Below are 25,404 nucleotides of genomic sequence, written 5' to 3' on the forward strand. Positions count from 1 at the left end.
CACCTGTCTAAAAAGCATACCTGCAGTACAGTTAAAGCTGACCACAAAAGGCAACTTCAGCTCCACAGCGCAGCGACCAAACTGACCCAACAACCAAAGTGCCGTGGAACAGGATGGTCCCACAGGCACCAGCACTTGTCTGGCTCCATCATGAGCTGCATGGAAAAGCAGCACCAGCAAAACATATTACATTCTGGGAGGAAGTCTGCATTTTTGGCAGCTGAGCTGACTGAAGGCCTGGCCAAACACAAGCTGATGCAAAAGTGGAGATGGGGCTGCCCTCCGCGGCAGCAGCCAACCAGATGTATTGCACAGACCCATTTTTAGATGCTCTTGCCTGGAGTATTGAGGACCTGAACTCAATAACCTGAATCCCTTCCGTTATGTGCTCTAGGCTCCACTGCATGCACAGAGCACAGAGAGCACAGAGCTGACCCGGCACAGGCTCAAAATGATTGTGGCTGAACAATCCATAGCAATCACGACTTGTTCGCTAAAGAATTTACAATTGCAATCAGAACCTCTCTACAACCCCTGGGAAAAATGATCAAGAAGAAATGAAATAGGCTTTGTTATATCCACGAACAATAATGTAAAATAACATCAACTAGAAATAAAGACAAATACTAGGCAGGCTAACAACAAATGGAGTTTTCATTTCTCACTGGGGCTATTTTTAGATGCATTCATATTTAAATATGAAGGTAATTTCCCAGTGCAGCTGTTAACAGCTCTTCCTGAGCTTGTCCTGGAGTTTGGGTGTTGCATCTGCTGGCATTTGCAAGGCAAACTTTTGGTTTCATTGCATTATAACTACAAAAGCAGATGTTTCAAGTATCACCTTCAAAAATCATACTTTGCATCTCAGGGGGTACTGTGGTCAATTTATTTGTAAAAGGTTTGAGGTTTTATGTACAAAACTATGTTGCTATTGTAACAAGCATCTTGCATGGCTTTTAATCTACCTGAAGACATACTGAGGTACGTATCAGGTGAACAAAACCTATAAATGATGTGCTAGTTTGGGCCGCTGGTAGTTTGAGAAATGCATGATTTTAAAGAATCATTGCTAAGGTCAAGTACTACTCCAGTTTTAATGAGGGATTGTGTCTGCTTCTCTCATTCAAATGAAGATTTTGTGTTTTCTTTGTCAATAAGTGGTAATTAAATAGTTCTCACACATTCTACTGTATCTGAAAGCCTGCTTATGTGGAGAGAGATACCGTAATGCTTTAATTAGGACTACAGACACATCATATTTGATTCAGATCATGGGTCCAGCTAGCCCTGTCAATACCACCACCACATAGCTTTTGCTTTCACAGCAATGTGCAAAACTGAGATTTTGTAAAAATACCTTAAGATTAGAAATAGATTTATATTCTGATTTTAAAACACATCTAGAGTACCAAGCCAAATGAAAAGCCAAACCACTCAGGAGAGTATATCACTGATCTCTCTATCCCATGGCATCACTAACATTGTAATGACTGTGCTACAGGCCTTGTGCTTAACCTGCTGTCCTGGCAGAGCTAGGACTGCCTTTGACGTTTTTTACAAAAGACAATGGAGATGAAGCCTCTGGCATTAATGCCACAAAGCTTCACTGAAATGCAGTGAGGTTTAGGTGGAGAAGCAGGTGGAAGAGTGGTGGTAAAGCAGCTTTCAAAATCTTTTTGCCCACCAATGAATTGGACACAAAGCCACTACAGTGTAGACCACTCTTAGGGGAGACAAAAACACACTCAGCTTTATATGTGAAAGGCAGGAGTTTGGTTTTCTTATTTGTAAGGTGAGAGGAGAAACAAGGAATTCAAAGAAAGAGTCAGACTCTGTTCTTCACTTAACAAAGCTGCTGTTGTCACCTTCTCAGGCAAGTCAACTCTCTTACGTGCTGCACATCACGCACAGCTACATCCATCCCGAGGTCAGCCAAAATGCCTTTGTTTTCCTGAGTCACAGAGCTGAAGGTCTCTTATGGGCTCCTACAGGTAACTTCCCTTTAGGACTCCCAACAGTACCCTGAAGGCCTTGGGACTGGCAGCAGCAATTAGTGTGCGTTCACCAAAGGCCAAAGAACAAAACCTTTGAGGAAGGAGATTAAAGACGGATTAAGGAAGGGGGGAGGAAAAAATGAAAATAAGGAACACTGCTCCAGATACAAAGCTTGAAATGAATTTCAGATTCCAATTCCCATGAAAATTCAGCCTCTTACCACTTCAGTGAACTTCATCCTCAGTAGCAGCAAGTCATACCCACTAAATAATGTATATCCATCACCTGCTCAAAGTAATTCCCAGATCTCAGGCCTTCTCCTCACTTCCCTGCTTACCAGCAAGTTTGGGGCAGACACCTGGTGAGGGAGAGCTTCTCTTACTCCTCAGTGTCCCTAGTCATTCTAGGTGTTGGAACTGGGTGAAAACTGAAGAAGGACTGCCCTAGGAATACCTAGAAAACCCACCAACATGAATGTGTTTCTGAGATTCAAAGGAAAAAGGTTGCCTCTGCTGTGCATGCCAGTGCTTTAGGAATGAGATCTCCTCTGCGTTTGAGGTAAATTCTAAATAAAATTTCACAGGTAAAAAGTAAAATCACCATTAATAATGTACTACTAGGAAAGGAAATGGGAAAGAACACACACATATGCCTTACAACTCTTTTTTTTTTTTTTTTTCTGTTTAGCTTCAAGGATCTTTCCACAGCACATTCAGCCAGCAGATGCTGAAAACACGCCAGCGCCCACACCAATTCACACAGATGGTGCTGGTGGGGTTGAGCCTTGTACAAAACTTACTTGTCTTCTCAACCAAGATAAAGTTTCTGCATGTGTGTCCTTTTCCTGAGTCAGAATTTCATCACTACATTTCTCATGGCCAGGGAAATTTCAAAATTCCTGTTAACTCACTTTTAATGACCCTATCAACCCATAACTTTCTGCCAACCCTATTAACTGCTGTTGTGCAAAGCCATTCCAGAATCAGCCTCTCTTGCTGAACAGAAGAAGACAGAATAATAACCCCTGCTCACGACTAAATAAATCTGTTCAGACAATGTAAACTTAGTCCTTCCTGAGAATAAACACTTTTGAGTTATTCATATATTCAACGCTGGCACAGTCTTTCGTAATTTCAAACCCAGGTATTACACAAGCAAATCAGCAAATGCACAGACTCCGGCTCATTGCTAGATGCTAACACAGACTAGACACAAACAACTGGGGTGGTGCATTTGGCCAAAATAGTGTGCTAATGCTTTGATTTGATTTGCCTGCAAAGCAGGGGGTGTACATTTTTGTAGAGATTACAGATCACCGCCTAATGCCTTCAGCAGCACTGTATCCCCATACACTTGCTTTGAGTTTACCAAGAATGCTAAATATTCAAACTGAGGAACTCATACATTATACAAGTGCAGAAAACTTGGCTACTGTAATTTTACCAGATTAGACCTAAGTGAAACTGCTCAACCAATAGGAGGAGGAAAGAAAACAGGAAACTCTCTAACATGTAAAAGGGGCCAAAGAAGGACAGTGAGGGAGAGAAAAGAGTTCAGCAGAAGCAGCTTCTGCCGGCTGCATAAGAAGCTGGAATGTGAATGTTCCCATGTGGGTTGATGTGTGGAGAAACAACTGTTGGGCACTGCGGGAGGAGGAGAGGAGGTGGGTAAGAGGCAGGGCTCATGCAGAAAGCCTGGCAGAGGGAGGCTGAGTACAGAGAAAGACAAAGGCGGAAAATCCTCTGGGGCTATCAGGAAGTAAAAACAAAGAGAAAGGACCAGAAGAACTATTTTCACGGCCTGCAAATAGACTTGGGAGAAAGCATGTGACTTTCAAGCTTTCAAATAAACCTATGAAGAACTGACATTCATGAAAACTGCATATGAAAAGATAACAAGAAACATGAATTTTGCCCAACTGACTGTCTGACCAGTATCTAAACAGGCAAGAGTAGGAGCAGCAATGAGCTCCAGCATTAACAGGCAAAACAGGAACATGGACAGAAAGGACTCATCCACCCCAAGCCCCTTCTTAGCAAGCCCCAAATCACCCCTGCCTGGCATGTATCTCTCTCTTCTTGAAGGCTCCTTCTGGGCAACTGTTGCATAAGCAGCAAACAAAGCTCCAACAAAGAGCCCAAGACCAAAATTGCACCAGATTTATTTTTTTCTGCCATTTCAGAAGGTTTCAGGTTGGTTGTTTTTTGGTTTTTTTTTTAGTGTATTTCTGTACTACTGGAACTCTTTTTATAGAGGCAGGTGTAAAAATGCATTTACCACTTTGTTCAGCTCAGTATAGGCCTCATCCATAAAAATGTGAATTTGCAAATGCGGAACTACCCTGAGGGCAGAACAGCAGGTTTTTTCCTTCACAAGATTCTTCCTCACACATACAACTAGACATTACTAACAATCTCAGTGAAGGTTTTCAAGGTTGTTTTGGAGGAACACTCTTTTTCCTCCTTTTAACACACTTTCAAAGCCACATCAAGCGAAAGGAAAGTCTATTCTGTTCTGACAGCACTGCTTACTTCGTCAAGTAAGCAAGGAAAAACTCCATGTTCTTCATAGCTGTGAAGGAGTTAGCACTGTTTCTCCTAAAAATGTTGTCATGATGGCTTCATGATTTGACATCTAACAAATAAGAGGAAATTGCTTTTTAAATACAAATATCAACTTTAAGCATTAGGAGCAAGCTTTCCTGGAATAGACTTTAGTCAGCTTTCTTTATCCATTGCAATATGTCCAGTAAATAATAAAAAATAAATACCTTACTCAAAGGCTTTGCAATTTCAAGTACTCTATTAAGTTACTTAATTTTGCTATCCATAGCACATGATCTCACAAGCAAAGCTGTTTATTTGCCGTAGGGAAAATACAGATGTGATTGCATCACTGGTGTTTCTGAATTGACAGGGCTTTTCCCTGGGGCTGTTTAGGAGAGCTGGAAAGAAGAATGGCGAGAAAGCATGGAGAGGAGAGGGAGGAATGGCAGAAAATACAGGTGCAGAGGTCTAACCTCCTGGCCTTTACAGAGTGACAAAATAACCACAATTACAACTATTATCTCTCACATTCCTCTGGTAGGGGAAAAGAAAGAAGCACACTTGAGCCCACCTGATTTTAAAAGAGTATTTAGTTTTAGACTCTTCATACCTTTCTAGCTCTGCTGTGGACTGTCTTGCATGATTACACTCCCATTTTTGTTGCATTTGATACAGAGCTGTTGCACCAACTTTGACAAGGTACTCCATGTACATATACAATGCTGAAAGCTGAATTTGACAGCTATTCATACTTGGAAGGAATATATCCAAAACTGGATTCTAATTCTGAAATGGTTCCGACCACTTAAAGACTAAAATCTAATAGAAAATGCAGTACATATATGCTGAGAAACTCTACTTAGTGAGTATCAGGAAATCTTACAGAACATGCATCATACTGAAGTTCACATATCGTAGTGTCCTCTTTCCTTACATGTCTCTACAAATCAGCCTATGCCTAACTTGGATTTGGGACAGCTTGCTTTGGAAAATCAATATAACCTCATAAAAGCCTGAAGCTAAAACCCACTAACACTCATTTCAGCTTATTCCATTGAATACCAAGCTCTTATTCTCAGCTTTATCTGACAGAAATCTGTCCTTGAGATGCTCAACGAAGCAAGGGCTCAGTTTTGATTCTTGAAGACAGCCAGCCCTCTCCTTCACTGAGGAGGAGTGATCTCAGATTCAATTTCACTTCCCAGTCAAGGTGTTTGGTTACTCAATATTTCATAAATGTCCTGCCTGGAAATGTCTGTGACTGGAACCTGATCTACAGCAGGACAAAAGATATCCAAAAATCCTGTCAAGTCACAGGGAGAGTCATTCGGGTCAACCCTTGGCTGAGGGAGTTCCCAGAACTTCAATTGTTATCACACCATCAGGATGTTCAGGGAAAGAAAAAAAAAAAGAAAAAGAAAAAAAAAGGCATCATCATTACCACATTGACCTAACAGCACCCTACAAGAGCTATAAACTTGTGTTATAAACTTGCAGTAAAATTCTGTGAAACACATAATGTAGCATGAGTACTCTGAATTTCCCACCCGACACCTTTTAAACCCTCTCAGCCCATGAAGCATTAACAAGATTACCGTGTCTTCCAAAAGGTAATTTCCCTGTAGGGCTGACAAGAACTTTAATCTCAGTGTCATGAGCATGAATTAATTCTATAAACAAAATACAAGTAAAACACTATTTTAACTTAGAAATTCAATTAAAATCTCTCATTATATTCCTAGGCTTTGGCACACCAGTGTTAAATATTCATATTTTTATTCCCAACATATGAGTAACTCCATCCTTATCAACAGAACTTCTCCATCCTCCTGGAATTGAAGACACCTTGAATTCCTACATTTTAAGAAAAAAAATGGGGAACGTGGTCAAGATGTCCATGTACAAGAGGTTTTTTGATAAGAGTATTTTAAAGGCTACCCACGTTCTTAAGAAGTATATTTATGGAGTTTACATAAAAGAATACAGTCAAAAATCCGCTTGCAACAGCACATTAAAGACCTTTCAGTACTCCAGAGCAGCTGTGACCTGGTAAAATCTAATTATTTTTCACATGCCCTTTGGAATTCTCTAGGAATATGTACTGTAATTTCTAACCAGTGCCATAAGCACTGGGCTAGCCTTGGAATTAAGCTGAGAGATAGCTGGATGAGTACCATATACATCTTTTATAAGCATCCCACAGATCTGTGTTAAGGCTTAGCAACATGGCACAGCAACATAACCCTGGAATCTGTTAACTAATACAGCTAAGTCAGGCATGAAAAATACCAAATACACAACGTTTTTGAAAAATACTATTATCATCTTAAAAGAATCTCAGAAAAAAAAAAAAAAAGTCAACAGGATAGCTGCAGCATTTCCAAACTCTTAGCATTTCCACAGTTCATTATTCTGTGCCACATGATGAGACAGGGGCATGCTGTAGTACCAGATGTATCGCTGTTCATATAATACATGCACATATGTATCCATATGCCTATAATGTGCTAGATGTGCATTAAGATGTATATGAAATACAGCTGATTATTCTGAGCTGGTTAGGGCACAGCTCACTGCCAGGACTATCAATACAGACAGTTGCACCTTAACCTGAAGTCAATTTATTATTAGATTTTACTCTCCTCAGGGAAAGATTAGAATTGAAGTGACAGCGAAAAAATCCTTTTCCTTCTTTATCAAGGAAAATCAATCCCGATTTTTTTTTTAATTAGCAGAATAAATACAGCATGAATATAACATTTTGCACATCTGAGTATCAAATCCATCAAGCAGCATTCAAAAATTTATTAAATACCTCTTGAAAAAGGATGAGGTTTGACACTTGCAAGTTTGTCTGGTTTTGTTTGTGAGAAAAGGTATCAACAGCAATTGAAGTAGTCAAACATTACACAGAAGGTGCACCTATATGGCAGTTTCCATAGGATTTACAGAAATCAAACCCGCTTTGAAATCACTGGAGCTCGGCGCTGCAGTCTTCTGATACCAACAAAAAGTGCAACTGGAGGATAATCAGGATCAGCAGAGACAGTATTCGGGACAGTTTTTGCCTTCTCCCAGACATTGGCTCTCTGCTGGAGAACATACTGGTCAAAACCCTGCATGAGGTGGCCAAAATCACTTGTGCATGGCTAATGAAGAGAACAAGAACAGGACGCTCATGAAGGCAGCAGCTGTCTGCTGGGAAAGAAACTGGATTGGATGGAAAATGTTTAAAAACCCCAAAACGACAGAAACATCAAGTGCATCTGCCCAAACCAGCAGTACTTGTGTGCTTGTAAGATAAAGGAAACTGGGTTTTTATGAAATAACACCTGGGGAAGATGTTTTCTAAGTTGCCCTTTAAGTACCATATATTTTTGGTCGTGTTTGAAGGGCAGCAACTTTAGGAAAAATCCCTATGGACTACATCCTAGCCAGGCCACAATCCCTCTTAATCTCAGTCCTGCCGAGCACGATAAGGTATCTCCCGGGTGGAGCAGGAACCAGGCACTTCGTATCCACTCGATAATTCCAAAAGGAATCACCTCGGGAAAACCCTCAAACCTTCCAAAGCTGCAATGCCTTACACGAGGCGCCACAGCCAGGGAGATGCCAGGAGAGTGACGGCGCTCACAGCCATGTGGCAACTGGGACTGAGGAAATTTACTGATTTGTGTTTTAAATAGCTTTTTTTCTAAGCGCCTTCTTGAAACTCGCGGCCTGTCCTGGCCCTTGGACCCAGAGAATCGGGATCACCTGCCCAGCCCAAAAGCGGGCACTAGCGGATGAACTGGGGGACGAAAGGGAGCCACCCCGCTCCCGGCACGGCCACCAGCGGCACCATCCCTTCTCTGCCACTGGGGAAAAAAAAAAAAAAGGTAAAGAAATAATTTAAAAGCCCTCCGTGAGGGGCCGAGGCGCCACGTCCTCTCCCCCCACACCCCCTGCGCGCCCGCCGGGGCCGCGCCGCCGCCTGCTGCTCCCCCTAGCGGCGGCCCCGCGCCACGCCCCGGGCCCGGGCCCGCCCCCCGTGACGTCCGGCCCCGCCCCCGCGGCTCCGCCGCTGCCGCCGCGACTTGAGGGGCGCGCGCCGAGCTCCGTCCGCGGCCGCCCCGCGACAGCGCAGCGCCCGCTCCGCTCCGCGCTCCGCTCCCGGCCCCGCCGGCCCCGCCGCCGGCACCGCCCCTCCGTGCGCCTCTCCGCAGGTAAGCGCGGGAGAAGCGCCTCTGCTCCTCCGCGGGACTTGCGCGGGTCGGGGGGTGCAGACGAGGAGGAGGAGGAGGATGATGTGGAGGGAAGTTTGGGCGCGTTCCCCACACCACCACCCGCTTCCCGGCGCCGGGGTGCGGGCACGGCGCTGCGGCGGGGAGAGCCCGCCCGCCCTCCCGGCGGGGAGCGCAGAGGGCTCAGCCCGCACATCTGGAGCGCAAGCCGGGGGCTCCCCGAGCTGGGCGTGCGGTGCCTGCGCTGCCCCGGTGCCAGGAGAAGCAGCCGGAGCGAAGCCGCCCTGCGCGGGGGCGGAGAGCGGCGGGGGGACCCGCAGAGCAGCGCCCGCGCCCCGCGGCGCAGGGACCCCGGCCGCGCGTTTTAACGCGGATGCTGGGGGGTGCTCCTGCCCGTACCCCGCATCGCTCCCACGGTTGGGAAACTTCCCCCCTCCCTCCATCCCTTCTTGCTGCATCTATTTAAAAAAAAAATAAAAAAATAAAAAAAAAAAAAGCTGAGGCGATGCGTTCGCGCCCCTGCGCAGCGCTGCCCCCCGCACCACAAAGTCTGCGGGCGAGAAGATGGGCAACAAAATGGTTGCACAGAAAGAATGCAACAGGCCCAAATTCCCGCCCCGACGCCCCACTTTCTTTGGGAAGAAGAGCTGCTTCATAATCCTCCTGCCATTCCATAGGTCCTCGCCTAGTTCTAATCAACTTTTCAGCTGTTTTCCGTGTATTAAGTGATTGTCTGCCCTCGTACAGGCGCAGCTAATTAATTTATAGATGGCTTGCAAATAAATAATTCACCACGTACTTCGTTGCGCACATCATCTCTACGTGATTCTGACCCCAAAAATCGTTTCACGACTGCTGGATGTGCCAGAATCTTTTGTTTTAACCCCTTTCCTCAAACGCAATTAGGAGCTCTGCAACTTAGTTGATCAGGCAAAGCCCGAGTATTCCAGCATTTCCCAACGTAGTGGTCCTGGCTTCCCAGCATCTGCCATAGCTCACAGCACCCAGGCACAGCTTTCTGATTTTGGGGTTGGTTGGCTGGTTCTTTTCTTTTTTTTTATTCCTGCTTAGTTTCCAAGCTCATCCCCTTGGTGAATAAAAGCTCAGCTCTTGCACAGACAGCTGCCTTTCTGGCTCAGTCCTGCTCTTTGAGGTCGCCTCAATTTTAATCTCTCTGACCGCAAAGGGGTTTGAGCTCAACCCTGGCACATCCAGGCAAAGTTGCAAGGAGTGTTGCAAACGCGAGGACGACTGTATGTAATTAACTAATTCATGGAATGCTGTTACCGACGGGTTATTAATTTGGGCTGAAGGCAAGGAGCTTCCCTTCTGCAAGGGATCAATTCTGGTCAGTTAACAGAGTCCAGTGGAGTATTTCCTACACCAGATTCACACCAAAATGCAGAATTACTTTACAGATAAATCTTATTCCTGCACATTAGCTGAAGGCATTTTCTCTTTGCCTCTTCTAAAAGAGAAGATTCACATTTTGCATTTCCATGTAAATCATTTATACAAAGAAAAAGTATACAAAGAGGCTGAAAATGTTCAGACTTTAAGAAAACAATTCATTATCCTGACCCCAATTTCCTTGTCTAAAATATACTGCCCAAAAAGATAGAAGCATCAGTTATGCTCACCATCTGTTGCCTGGGGATATGGCGTCTTAATGAACATTTCTTTGAATTAGACTGAAAAATGCATTTGTCAATTCAAGTGTATAAAGAAAAGAATCGCTATAAAACAGAAAGATCAGTCTGTTTTCCTTGTCAATATATGCCACACATTAGGTCATACTCAAGAGGTTTCAGTGCCCTTCCCTCCCTCAGAAGAAAACCCACCTTCAAGTTTCCTTTAATTTATTCCAAAACCATACAATACGGCCCTGTTTAAGATAGGGTTTCAAATATTTCGTAAACAAAAGGTATACCTGGGTTTAGAGAAAGCCAATTATCTTGAAATACACTGAGTTTATTCTAATCCTGCTTCATGCTGCTATCAAGCTTTTTTGTTTTTCCATCCACATTTAATAACTTCTAAAAGCTGAATTTTTTCCTGTCTTCTGTGCTCCTCCTGTATACCAGAAACAGTGACAGCCCTTGGCATATAGTTAAAATGCTAATTCTCCTTTTTTTTTTTTTTTTGTTTTGTTTGGGTTTTTTTTTGTATACTTACACCATTTTAACTGGAGAACAACTAGATAAATACTGCAAGTAATCAGCATGGGAAATTCTGTAAACTCTCAAAAAGAGTGATTTATTTTATAACTCCCTCCTTTCAGGCTGCCTCTGTTTTTCTCAACAGGAGACTTTGTTGTAATTAAAGCAGAGAAAACTGGACAGCAGCAAAAAACATCTGACTTGTGGCTCTTAAAAGCACAGGTTTTGTAGCATGTACCACCCCCCAGTGGGCAAAAAACTCTGTAGTAAACTCACAGCGAGCTTTGATCTCCAGAAATAAAGTCGATGCATTTTATAGCAAGAACAAAATAAAGATGAGTTTCTGGGTTGGGGTTTTTTGGTGTTTGTTTTGGTTGATTGTTTTTTTCCCCTCTGTCACCAGTAGCTAAAAGTTGTCAGATATTGTGTAAGGCAATGGTGACTAATGAAAGCAATTGCTGGAGTTTGCAAACTTTGCAGTTGCAGTTATTTGAAGTGGCTTCAGTTGGGAGATGGCCATCTTTGTCTCCTTGTAGCAGGAAGCATGGATGCTAATGGTTAGTTAGCTCTTAAGTTTTTTCCTTAATCACTTCAAAGCACAGGAATGCATGGAAGAATTAATATGTGATTGCTTACATTTATTTTTAATAAGCAGCCAAATACCACTCAGGGCAGGAATCTTGAGAAGTGTTCACTACATACCTTTTGGCATTACTCTCTTCTGCCTTTCAAAAGTTGTAAGAATCCTAACATTCTTACAGCCTCACATTTTTTCTCATTTTTTGAGGAGCAAACTCAGTAATCAGGAGGTGAGCAAACAACTGCTTTAAAAAGGAAAGGAACAAAACTACTGGAACTTTATCTAGTGTTTAAGTAATGTTTTTATGTATGAGGAATTTTATGCCAGAAACTCCCCTATCAGGTATAATTCTACCTAAACTTGTCGAGGGGAAAAATAGATATTTTTTTTTCCCTTAAAACAATGGCAGCATTTGTTCTCTATTCTTTTATTTAATGCCCAGACAAGTTACCTCAGCAGCAGCTCTCAAAAGAAAACCTAGAAGCCATAATTAGCTAAACTCAAAGAGCACTAAAACACAAAACAAAAATCCTTTGCAAAAAAGACTCCCCCTCAAAGTGTTTTCTTAACATGCAACCTTTCCTGCAGCAGAGTAGTCAAAACAAGAGAGTGAGAAGGAATAGAGTAATAGTCTGGGTCTTTTCAACCCAGCATCTTCAAAACTAAGAAAGATTTTAGAAGTAAACTTCAGAAGAGAACCACTTGTAGTTCATTTCCATCCTCTACAGCTAATACAGGTTTGGCTGATCTTAGGTGTGGAGTCAAGCTTTTACTCAGAATTCATTTCTAAGTCAGATTTAGTTGCATTTGAGGGAAGATCACATAAAAATTTGCATTTTTTAGGACACTTGAGTTAGACTTAATAAGACACAAGCAGTATTATTCCTACTGCACAAGAAGTGGGAGCAAGTTTTCTGCAGGTAAATGAAACCTCCAATAAAAAACAAAAAAAAAAATTTCACCAACATGCAGTGATACAGCCTGACTGAAGGGCTCACTCTCACTTTAACAAACTCCTTTGCATTTTTTTACCCCTTGGAAAGACAGCTAAAGGACCTTCTGCTTGCCTAGCGCCAAACAAAAGACTGGGGCACCTTCCTGAAATATGATGATCGTGGAAATTGCAGCTCCTAGACAGGGTGCTTAGAAAGCATTTTGCTGTCACTATCAACTAACCCTGAGTAATACACTTAAAGAAAACAAAGTGTGGACATTGTTTTAAGTCTAGATTAACACTGTGGAACCTCTTTTTTTTTTTTTTTAAAAAAAAAAGGTTGGTGAAGCTATTTAAGCTGCAGCATGACCTCTGTAAGCACAACTGACATTATAAGCAGTAGATGGACTTTGCAAGTATTTTTAAAAATAAGCACATTCTGTGTTTCTGATAGGTTTCAGATTCTAAAGAAATACAGAGCTAGTTCTGGAACAGAAGTACACACCGGTTAAGAAAATTGGCTTATCAAGTATGTATATTCTAGTGGTGGCTTTGAGTAATAGTTTTGTCTTCTACAATCTAAAAATACCTAGTAGTTTCCCTTTCCTCTGTTACTTTGATGGTAAGAAAGAAGCCACTGAGCTACCAGAGTTCCTGCTGGAGAACACAGAGGTAGATTAGAAATTCAAGTAAGCATTGTGTGACCTCAAGTGAGGCAGATGTTGATTTTATACATATTTTATCACAGCTTGGAAAGAAATTTCTACAGTTTTTAGAAAAAAATCCCAACTTTTCAAATATACCAAAACAATTAATTTTGTTAAACCACTGCCTAACTACAGTACAGTGAGTGCAGCTGGACTCCATACTTTAGCGTAAATACAATGTTCTTCTTAGGTACTTTTTTTTTTTTTTAATAGCTCAACTCATGTTGAACATTTTAAAATAAGATGTCCCCTTAGCTGTAGCACAGCAGTAAGTCCACATGGAAGGCCCACACATTTCTGCTATCTCTAGTAATTCACTTGCTTACACAGTCCCACGAAAACTAGTTTAACCATGTGGTTCAGAAAAGTTCAGGAAAACATTCAATTCTGAATAAAGATCAAAAAGGCTGCTGTTGAGCTTTTCCAATGTTACTTTTGTTACCAAAAAAACAAGGAGTGATTTTTGCATTTAAAAATTAATTCTAGTACAGAGTTTCTAAAATCTGGTCTGCTCAGAAATAATGGCTTCTTTCAAAACCATGTGTCCATGAAGCCTCCCAATCTGATGCTGCAGAAACCTGGACACAGTGTCTGTACCAGTGGGGGTCACTTTTCTTTTCATCCTGCCGGATCAGCTATAATGACTTGGTGTCAAGGAATATTTAGAGACAGCTCAAGAAGGGGAAAGTTGGAGCATGGCAGCAGGATTCCCTTCTTCTCTGTAGACAGATCACTGGAGCCTTTGATATGCAAAAACATTGTTTTCAGCTATAGCTTGAGATATAAAAGGGAAGTGCGAGATATCAAACAATCAAGACCTGAAGAAAACTATTCTAAGTTTAGAAAAGGGAGTGGGGGGTATAGTCTTAATCCACATTTTTGAAACAGTGTCGTCTTCTCCAAAGAGACCTTTTCTTTTTCTTGCTCTTGTTTTCATGTAATTTTGAGAGAAGGGATAAAAAAAATTCCAGGAACTTAATGAGCTTTAGTGCTTTCATTTTAATCCTTCACATTACTGCTATTGTAATAGTGGCAATAAATGAAGAGATGACTATCAAATGAAGCACAGCGGAAACAGTTTATGTGCTAGAAAGGTAAAACAAATGAACTTTCTGTGGGTGCATGGATCTATGTAATGTATGCATACTACAGCCAACGTTTTGCTTAATGCTAACAAGTTTTTTACAGCTCAGAGTTCTAAAGAAAATTTATGATTTTAAGTACTTAAAAGTTATTGTAGCCTTCAAAGGCCTATTAAAGGAATTTATATTCCTATTTCACCATACTCTTCCAGAAAATACCTTCTATCACGACTTCACATTAGTTCCTAAGAGACACCATTTTTTTTTTTTCCACAGTTGTTAAGCTGTTGTTTATTTCAAAGTTTTAGGAATAGGGCCTGGGCTTCTTTCCCCAAACACCTGAATATTACAGAGCAAGAAAACTAGACACTGGAGGAATACAGAGCTTTTTTTGTTCCATTTCATAATGATTATATAATTTACCCAAATTACATAAGTTACCAATAAACATGCATTCCCTTCTATTCTAAAATGTGGCCACACAGATTGAGTTTTTGCCTTAAATAAAGCATACATAAAAAAACTTATTTATGCTACAGTGGGGGTCTCTCATTTTGAGTTCTTTTTTACATTGGACAACTGCTGAAAACGAGATGCTGAAAACAAAGCTCAGAGGAGCTCAAAAGCAAAAGCAGGAGAGAAGGGTCTTTTGCACTCCCTCACTGGGTAGTCACACCATCTCTCAAAAGGGGGACTTTGGGGTTTTTTTGAAATGGTTAACATTTTTCTATGAAAAAGAGCAGCAGAATTTGTATCTATTTAAATATATCACTGCCTATTCTGTGTTGCTGTAAGGAGTATGACTGCTCTGTTTCATAATAGACCTGCTACAAATTGCAGGAGACAATTTTAAAACAGAGAGGGTTTGTGTTTAGGTCAAGTATTTTACGGAGGACCAGAAGCTGCTCTAGTTTTGCTCCCAGGAAGCAAGCATTACTCAGCACGCTGTTCCTGCCAAGCATTTTGGTTCCAATGATTGTGTTCGGTCCCTTGGACAAACGTCAAGTCACAAAAGGGAAGAGCAAGTAAACGTTAAGGATTTTTTTTAATTTCAGGTTTAACCTTTTTTATTTCAGACATGCTACCTACAAGCTCTCAGGGGGCTTGGTATCTCACTGGATACTTTATGCAGTAGTGATACAAAGTAGCCCAAATTAAGAATGCTATTTAAATATAATTAGTGTTCTATAAGAAATAGGAACAAACAAAATAATATTTTTCTTCTTAGAAATTTTACAGACTAAACCCACCTTATGTATTGCCAAAAAGCAGACACAGATGCCTGGCTACTCCCTAGCTCAGAATCAACATGCTGCAAATGGGAAATATTCATGTAATATTTTGGCAAAAACGCTTTCCCTTTCACCCGGTAACAAGTGAACAGTAATTAGCTCCCTTTACACTTAAAACCAAGATGATCATCATCTATCTCTATTTACCAAGAACACAAAGCAAGCAACCATTCTGGCCTCTTCCAAGGAGGTAACACTGGCACTTGAGATCAGATGAAAAACATAATTTACAAATATTTTGTTACTCTGCCTTTATTTTTCTACTGAAACAAGGGAAAATACAGTTCCAGCAAAACTGCAGTAACATGAAAGTACACAGAAAAACATTTTTTGAAAGAGCTCTGTGGATTTTGCTGAAATACCAATGCTTTGGGGAAACACAATGTGCTACTCATGTACAGGGGATTCAACTCTTAAAACTAGTATGCACCAGTTGTTATTAATTCCATTCTTTTGTTTTTACTTTTGCAGGACATTAAGAGTTCGAAGAAAGCTTTCAAAGGGGAGTTTTCTGGGAAGGAAATCATATTTTTGTGGGGGTTTTTTATAATGAAGAAAACCATCTGAATTGCCTGATGTTTCTGTGGTAAGGTAACTTGCATTCTTGCAGCACAGGAGGAATTCTTGCCTGCATTACAAATTTGGAAGAAACGTTAAAAAGCGAGAGTTGGAAAATGGTTCTCTGAAAGAGGTGTGGATGTATCAGGATGTAGCTACTGTACAAAGGTCATACTTGGATAATTCTGGATAGGAAAAAGCATCCCTTTCCTGACCTCCTGAAGAGGCTGCAATCCTTCGAGCCTCAGCATAATGAATGGTTTCTATCACGCGGCACTAAAGTTCCCTCCTCTGCCTACTACGCTGCACAGAAGAGTTTGTAAGAGTTACAAAGAAAGTAATTCCTGCTAAAGGCATTAAACCAAACAAAAGAGGCTCTTCATTCACAGACTTTACATGAGGACAAAAATAGAAGGAAGCTGAAGCTTTTCTACACTGGGGCCTGGTGTGCTTATGTACCATGATAAATCTTGGTTGGAATGCTCATTGAGAATCGTGCCAGGAGCCAGGAAACACACACCACCAACAAGGACCATCTGAGTAAACACCATCGAGAAAAAACTGCTTCATGGAGTAAACTGTAAGAGTGACTGAGCAGAAAGACATCCCTTTACTGGATATCCTCAAGCACAAAATTTACTCATACCTTTAAATACGGTAGGATCAATATTAATTTATTTTCCTTTTCATGCCTCTGAGAATAAAGTTTAATTAATATGTGAACCCATAAGAGAAAAGGTCATGACACCGCTTAATGCATAGGTCATCTTGCAGAAGTTCTCACAACCCTAATTACAATGGTAATTGAATTATGTTGTCTTAAAAGCTATAAAAATGCTAATTACGTTAGCTCGGTGTACAAACACACTACCAATGCAAACTACAATCTCAGTCTCAAGAGTTAAGTTTAATTTATAATACGATGGGAAAATGTGGTTAAACCTGCCAAATAGACTCTTATGAGTGTGCTACTTAGTAAGACGACTTTTGAGAATGACAAATATTTAAACATTAAATTAAGCATGTAATGAAATATTTCATCCAGTGAACTAGAAAGCCATAGCTCTACCAGTTACCTGCCAGTTGTAACATTCACCTCTCTGAACATTCACTTAAGCTTGAAAACCAAGCAAAATAGTCCACAGTGTTTCTAAGTTACACACTGTTGAGTTGAGCACTGGGAAAGACTTGGGAAAAAGTCTTTATTGGCCCTCACTCTTTTGTCTGCATTTTATGCTTTGCCTTTAGGGAATTTTTTAACTTCTTCAACAGATACCACTAGACTTGTGGGTTTAGTAAGGGTTTTATAGTTCACTTAAGGGCTCCTGAGGAAGTTAGCTGGCTTAGGAATTACTTCTTATCTTTCAGATATAGAATGATTTACTTGAACTCTGGTGTGACTTCAGTTCTGTACTTATCTGGTATCTGTGAACAAAGATTGTCGGTACACATGAAATGTGAAGGAATCCTTAGAGTCTTGTTGCTTAAGCAAAATAATTCACAGATCAGGCATACTTGATTATATTATTTTCAATCACTATGCAGAATAACCTATTAAGTTAATTGAATTAGTACAAGTAGTAGAACTATCGATGTAAGGAGAAGAAAGTAAAATGCATCTACATGATTGAATTTTGGTGTAATATGTGTTTCAGATGTCTTCTGTAATGCTGAAGTTGTTTTTTGGTTTTTTTTATTGTGGTTTTTTCAATGATGATCTGGATAATTTTGTTTGTTTGGTTTTTTTAGATTGTTGAAGATCAGAACTGTATAGAAATCTCATCATTCCTGACCATGATTAGTGTTACCTGGAGCATCTTCCTAGTTTGGACTAAAATAGGGCTGTTACTTGACATGGCACCTTATTCTGTTAGTGCCAAACCATGCCCTTCAGTATGTCGCTGTGATATGGGTTTCATATATTGTAATGATCGCGATTTGACGTCTATTCCTACAGGAATCCCAGAGGATGCAACTACCCTCTTCCTTCAGAACAATCAAATAAATAATGCTGGGATTCCTTCAGAACTGAAGAACTTGCTTAGGGTGGAAAGAATATATTTATACCGCAACAGCCTAGATGAATTCCCCACTAACCTCCCTAAGTACATTAAGGAACTGCATTTGCAGGAGAACAATATAAGGACCATTACTTATGATTCACTTTCAAAAATTCCTTATCTGGAAGAACTGCATTTGGATGATAATTCTGTTTCCGCTGTTAGCATTGAGGATGGAGCTTTCCGGGACAACATCTATCTCAGACTTCTTTTTCTTTCCCGAAATCACCTTAGCACCATTCCCTGGGGTTTGCCTAAAACCATAGAAGAGCTACGCTTGGATGATAATCGTATTTCCACAATTTCTGAGCTGTCCCTTCAAGACCTTACAAATCTAAAACGCCTTGTTTTAGATGGAAATCTTCTAAATAATCATGGATTAGGAGACAAAGTCTTCATGAATCTAGTCAATCTTACAGAATTGTCATTGGTTCGCAATTCACTCACAGCTGCACCGGTGAATTTGCCGGGAACAAACCTAAGAAAGCTTTATCTCCAAGAAAACCACATCAACCGTGTGCCACCCAACGCTTTCTCTTACTTACGGCAATTGTATCGACTAGATATGTCCAATAATAATCTCAGCAATTTACCTCAGGGTGTCTTTGATGATCTGGACAACATCACTCAACTGTTCCTTCGCAACAACCCTTGGCACTGCGGGTGCAAAATGAAATGGGTACGTGACTGGTTACAGTCATTGCCTTTGAAAGTGAACGTACGTGGACTGATGTGTCAGGCACCAGAAAAAGTACGTGGCATGGCTATCAAAGACCTCAGTGCAGACCTGTTTGACTGTAAGGATGATAGCGTGATAAGCACCATCCAAATCACTACTGCAGTACCAAACACATTATACCCGGCCCAGGGACACTGGCCCATTTCCGTGACCAAACAACCAGACATCAAGACTCCCAACCTAAACAAAAACTACAGAACCACAGCAAGCCCGGTACGCAAAATCATTACAATATTTGTGAAATCCGTAAGCACAGAGACTATTCACATCTCCTGGAAAGTTGCACTACCAATGACTGCTTTGAGACTCAGCTGGCTCAAGATGGGTCACAGCCCTGCCTTTGGATCTATAACTGAAACAATAGTTACAGGTGACAGAAACGACTATTTGCTCACAGCTCTTGAACCAGAGTCACCATACCGTGTGTGCATGGTTCCCATGGAAACCAGCAACATCTATCTCTCCGATGAAACACCCGAATGCATTGAGACCGAGACGGCGCCTCTTAAGATGTACAACCCTACCACCACCCTCAATCGGGAGCAGGAGAAAGAACCTTACAAAAACTCCAGCTTGCCCCTGGCCGCCATCATCGGCGGTGCGGTGGCGCTGGTGGCCATAGGGCTGCTGGCCCTGGTCTGCTGGTACATCCACAGAAACGGGTCCCTGTTCTCCCGGAACTGCACCTACAGCAAGGGACGCCGGAGAAAAGATGACTATGCCGAAGCGGGAACCAAGAAAGATAACTCCATCCTGGAAATCAGGGAGACTTCTTTCCAGATGATACCAATAACCAGTGACCAAGTGTCCAAGGAGGAGTTTGTAATACACACCATTTTCCCACCTAACGGCATGAATCTGTACAAGAACAGCCACAGTGAAAGCAGTAGTAACAGGAGCTACAGAGACAGTGGTATTCCAGATTCAGATCATTCACACTCATGATACTGAGGGACATGAAAGACTGGTTTGGGTTTTGTTGGGTTTTCTGGGTTTGTTTTGTTTTTTAAAGAAAACAAGAAAAGACTGACTTAACAGTTGCTGTTCTACTGCAAAACACTGGATTAAAAGACTGACAAAGCAATGTACTGTACATTTGCCATATAATTTATATTTAAGAACTTTTTATTAAAAGTTTCAAATTTCAGGCTACTGCTGCGATTAATGTAGTGGGGATACCTGACCACAATTCTATATTTTAGTATTTTTTAGTAATTTGTACTGTATTTTCCTTGCTAATATTGAAGTTACAGACCATTTAACTTTTGTGTTCTACTGAGTAAGATGACTTGTTGACTGTGAAAGTGAATTTTCTTGCCGTGTTGAGCAGTCAGAACATTCATCTGAGATCCTTGTAAGTGTAAGCACAGACCATTTTTCACTTTGGTATCAATAAAATAATGTTGAACCTGGCAAATCAGGAAGATCAAAAAGTGGTTACAAAAGCTCACAGAACTTCCAGTGTTGGGTCTATTAAATCTGTAAACCACAACAATATTCAATAAACAAAAATATGTGTAGTAATGGGCAATATCAGCTGTCTGGATATATCCATTCAACAGTGGTGAAATCCAGTTTAAATGAGAATAAGCAAATTGATGACATGCATGAAACTGCAGCTTTTGGCAAGTGTTAAAAAAAATCTAATCCCTAGAGGAAAACATAATCAAATTCCTAACAAGGAATTAAAAAAAAAAAAAAAAAGGAAAGAAAAAGTGGTAAGCTCTTCAAACCAAGAGGGTAGATACAGTTTAGGAATAGATTTTTGGTTATCAAAATCAGTGGTCTGTATATTACAGAGAAAATAGTGATGGATGCTCACAGGCATTTGGGAGACAAGGGCAGGAAGACAGAGACAACACTTAGAAACTGCTTGGAAAAGAAAAAGGGCTGAAAGTGCAGTTTCACAAGAAAAGAGAGCAGGACAAAACCCAAGGCAATAAAAGCAAGGTCTCAAAAACTGTGGTCCCAAAGGTGAGCAGACAAATGGGGAATGCATTCTGAAGCATATACGAGTCTGTGTTCAGTATACTGCTGTTACAGTCAGGAATACTGCCCATTACTGTCACGGTTATCCAGAAATTCCTTGGTAAATCTGTAAGGTAACATGTTTCTTTCTGCCTTCCTGCTGAACTATGAGCTATTTCATGTTTAAACACCAAGCCACTCTTTGTTGCAATAATCATTCTGTTTCTTCAACTAAAAACCAAAGTGCTTTGTACGCCCTTTGGCCAGTCTTGTGTGTGCCTTGATCCAACGCTACATGTATCAAGCTTTTAAAAACTAAGAAAAAAGGAAATAATAAAATACCCACTTTTTCATACATAACTTAACTATGAAAAATACTGGTCTTATTCATGAATGAAGTTGAAAAACTACTTCAAAATGATGTTGCACCTCTGCAGTGCACTGATAAGAAACCCACTCAGAAGCTACTACTTTTCTGGTCATGAGCTTCACCTCTCTGTTCAGGTTAACAGTATTACACTTGCAGGTTTTCTTCATTATTAACTACTTGGAAAAAAAGTTTTCACAGCAGTGAACAGTGTGAACAATGAAAGGGAGGGAAGGTATGGAGTTAAAGCCCTCTGAAATACAGTTTTTAAAAGAAACAGCAAATGAGAAATATTTAATATTTCAGACTATCTCAGACAAGAAGGAAAGTACACCAAATGCAGCTCAGTTCTATGAGGATTTTAGTAGTGCTTGGCCTGTTTCCCTAAGAGTAGTAAAGAATGAGAGATGAAAAGAAGGAAGAGTGACCAACACTGATGGTTTCAGCAAGCAGCCTGCAAATCAATCTCCTACCAGGGATCCATCTAGGTGTGCAGATCCAGAATTTCTAGTAATACACATTTTTTCATCCTCATTTTCCAGATGTGCCCAGGCTAGTTCCTCTCCAAACTCCCTGTACCATGGAATTGTTGACATGTCACTTTCAAAAATGTCTCCTGCAGTTTCCTGAGCAGTGGAGGCGCAGCACTGTGCTTCCTTACTGACCTTATACAAACCATGTCTCCTGTGCATGGAGCATTGAATGGATCCATGGAAAGGGGAGTGAGTGTAACACTAAACAGTGATGTGCTCAGCTCAGTGGAATGCACCAAACAAGACTGTTTTGCTCTGGTGTCCATCTGTGTCCATTGGCACCATCAGGTGCCAATCTAGGGAAGGGCAAGAAAGCCAAGACTGAGCATGTGGAGCCTTATTATGTTGATGTGCAAAAAGCTTCCCAAGCAGTGAGCGGAAAAGGAAAACGACACAGAGGGACTGGGTGGACCTGTTCTTGGTCTGCACTCTCACAGGGCATCCCTGATATCTGAGCTCACTTAGTGACTGGGTCACTGGCCAGAGAGCCTAGTTCTTTGCCAGCAGCTCTCCAGTAACAAAATTAAACAGGTTTTGCTGGATTTTCAAGCTATTTAAAAACCTCTCTCCCAGTTGGCTCCAAATTTATATTGTGAAAAAGGTAAAAAACAACACTCCATGAGTACTTTGCCTTCTGAGGTATCTAAGCTAGAAGTGCCTGGTAATGGTATGTACCAACTCCAGTCATGCCACGAAAGGTCATAAGGGTATAAAAAAAATTGACATTTGAAGAGATAATTGTATGACAGTCTTCAGAAATGTGACTTTTCATGTGACATTGTTGTCTGTGAGGCAGTAGGGTACAAATCCAAAGCAACTTCAGTAAATCAACCCAGCTGTTCGTACTTCACTTTCTACCAGCAAGAGTAAAAACCTGGACAGGGCTCTGTCTTCCTCAGGAAACCAGGTCAGGCTTGCAGGAGAGCTGGTGTCCTCTTACCACATGTGATGACAATGCAGAAATGGCACACTGGAGTGTACAAGACCTTCCTCGGGTTCTACAGCAAATTTAACTCCACACATGTAATGTTAAAATTAATTTGGCAAGTGAAAGACTGCTTTCAAACTAAACTGTGCTTTTTCCTTTGGCTGTTCATACAAATTTCTATTCCTCTCCATGTCAGGACCATCTCTTCAAGACTGCTGCTTATCCTAGTGCTGCAGTTGCTGCATGCAATGCTCCCCAGCACCATCATAAATCCCTTCTGTTAGACAGGTATATGCGCAGGCAAAGCGGATTACTACAGTAGGCAGTTTATTCAACACGTTTATCAAAATAACTAATCCACATTAAATTTATCTCAGTTTTCAAAGTCCATGTTATTTCTGTGTACTGTTCAATATTAATTGTGGAGCAAGGCATGGGATTTTTTTCAATGTTGCCTGAACCTATGTGTAGAGTTCACTTGATCAGTACTCTCCATATTCAAATAGTATGCTAAGTATCTTTTACATTCTTTATATTGTCCCCTATTTTAATTTATATTGCTGTCCTGAATTGCCCACAGTTTTGTTTTAACCTGAAAACCGTCCCCATAAATACCCTGGTACTTTGGAAACTGGATTAATTTTGTCTCATCTTGGCACCTTCAAGAACTAAGTCCAGAAGTTGGACTCAATGATCCTGATGAGTCCTTTGAACTCAGTATATTCTATGATTCTGTGAGAAACTTGCTTCATTTATAAGCTGTTATTTCCTAGCTTTCTACCAGAGCCTGATGTGCAGCAACTGTTGGAGTTTTTTGATTGTTTTTTTGATTCTGGCTTTAACAGTACCAAATTCAAAGTATTATGGTCTTGGAACACAGTTTCCATCTCTCCTGCTAATGCACTAGTGAGCATGCAAGCTATCTTGTGCCAATGCTGTACATATTGAATGTAGAGCAGCAAATGCAATAAAGCAAGAGCAAAAGTAATAAAGGCTTATTTGCTATTAAAATAATTTACTGATGACATAATGCACTAAAGAATATATATAGACTTCCCTGCTAAGAGGATGAAATTTTGCACATTCACCTGCAGCTAAAGTTGGATAAGATCTTCACAAGTGAGCTGGCAGATGTCATCTCTCTGGATATTTCCATGTTTGTTTGAGATAGTTTTGGGCAGAACCATAATTCAAACAGGCACCCTCCACTTTCAAAACACCTTAACCTTACTTCCAAATCCATATATTGTGTCAGCATCACCTTGGGTCTGATCTTTGTTTAATTAACTGTTTCTTTACTGATACCAGAACAGCCAGAGCTTCAAGCCATGGTCCAGCACTTAACTATGAGTGATTTTTTTTTTCAAAGCATGAAGTTACTTCATACCTGAGGAATTTTCATCTTCCAAGCTAGCCCAGAGTGGTTCCATCAGAGAGAACAAGCTCACTGACTGAATTCACACATCAGAATTTTACGTTTTTTCTTTGCAAGTGAATTTAATTTTGGGGTGAGGGATAAGAGTCCCACCCTTGTGATGAAATTAGAGCTTTTTCAAGAACTCTGAAGGTACAACCATGACACAGGTATTAAATTCTGGACGCAATTGTTATAAAAGTTTTTACTTTTAGTAAACATGAATGTTTGATTTAGTAGTTATTTCATCAAATCATTTCCTGCTCCTCTCAAAAAACCAAGATAAAAGCAGAACATGGATCTCAGTTTCTAAAAAGGTGGCAAAGCAGATGCTCAAAACAAGCATCACCTTGTGTTCTCAGCACAGGACATCAAGTAAGATACTCACAGCATGGCAGTCTTTAAGTGATACCTGAGGAACATTTCTCCCCTGGGGGGAAACCAAAACACTTCAAAGGGGTGTTAAATAAACATTCTCTGGATTTTTGATGGTCAAAGGCAAAGGCATACAACACACATTTTGGCAACCACGCAAATGTCCGTCGTGCATGGACATCATAAACGCCCTATGCCTGAAACCTGCAGATGAGGACTGCAGATGTGAATTTCCCACCTTCAACAGCTTTTCAGAGCCCCTTTTTGTTTTCTTAGGGTGAAAATGTAATGGAGTCATAGTATAAAACTCCTCAAGATTAAAAACATGAGCTGAAAACATCTTTTTGATATCTGAAGCTGGACCTTCTAAGCTTAGCAAGAACACTCATAAATAAGTTATAAAAATAGAAGGGTCTTAATAGGGCTAATTAAATAATCTGACTTGTTCAAGCTGGTTGATAGTGTTCATATAGGCTGATACTCTGTCCTGAACAGCCCTCTTAAGTCATCAAAAACAGGGAGCAGATCATAGCCAAGTGCTAGCACACGCTCCCATCCCCTTGCTGAGCTTAAGGAATATCTATCTATAGACAGAGCTGTGGAAGGTCTAATTGTTCAAACTCGAGGGGCTGCACCATGTTCTTTAATCACTAACTGTGGGAACATCATTTACAAAAGGATGAAATTATGCACATTATGCATAATTTAGTGTCCCTGATTTATGCAAAATATTTAAAAATTTATTTAGCTCAGAACTGCACATCCGATTTATGTAATACCGCTTCCTCCAGTGGCTTTAGTCCCTGATAAATGCCTACTAGGCAACTGGCTTTCCACATGAAAACAGATTTTTTTTGTGAATGTGGGGATCAGTTTTGTTTAGTATTTTTTTCTTGTCTTTTTTTTTTTTTGTAATTAAGAACAATAATTTTTCTGCAAATCTT

General features: G+C 40.7%; 2 protein-coding genes across 4 annotated transcripts in view; one reads left to right on the forward strand and one right to left on the reverse strand.

The window, feature by feature from the left end:
* The window catches only part of MACROD2 (mono-ADP ribosylhydrolase 2), an 858,369-nt gene that overhangs the window by 741,164 nt on the left and 91,801 nt on the right, over window positions 1-25,404 (reverse strand). The gene's annotated exons all lie outside the window — the stretch shown is intronic.
* FLRT3 (fibronectin leucine rich transmembrane protein 3) lies at window positions 8,599-24,704 on the forward strand. Its single transcript, XM_058834010.1, has 3 exons — window positions 8,599-8,746; window positions 15,990-16,733; window positions 17,826-24,704. Exon 3 carries the CDS (start codon window positions 17,871-17,873, stop codon window positions 19,818-19,820), a length of 1,950 nt encoding a protein of 649 aa, XP_058689993.1. The 5' UTR covers window positions 8,599-8,746; window positions 15,990-16,733; window positions 17,826-17,870; the 3' UTR covers window positions 19,821-24,704.

This window comes from Poecile atricapillus, chromosome 3 (assembly GCF_030490865.1).
Source record: "Poecile atricapillus isolate bPoeAtr1 chromosome 3, bPoeAtr1.hap1, whole genome shotgun sequence".
NCBI lineage: Eukaryota > Metazoa > Chordata > Aves > Passeriformes > Paridae > Poecile > Poecile atricapillus.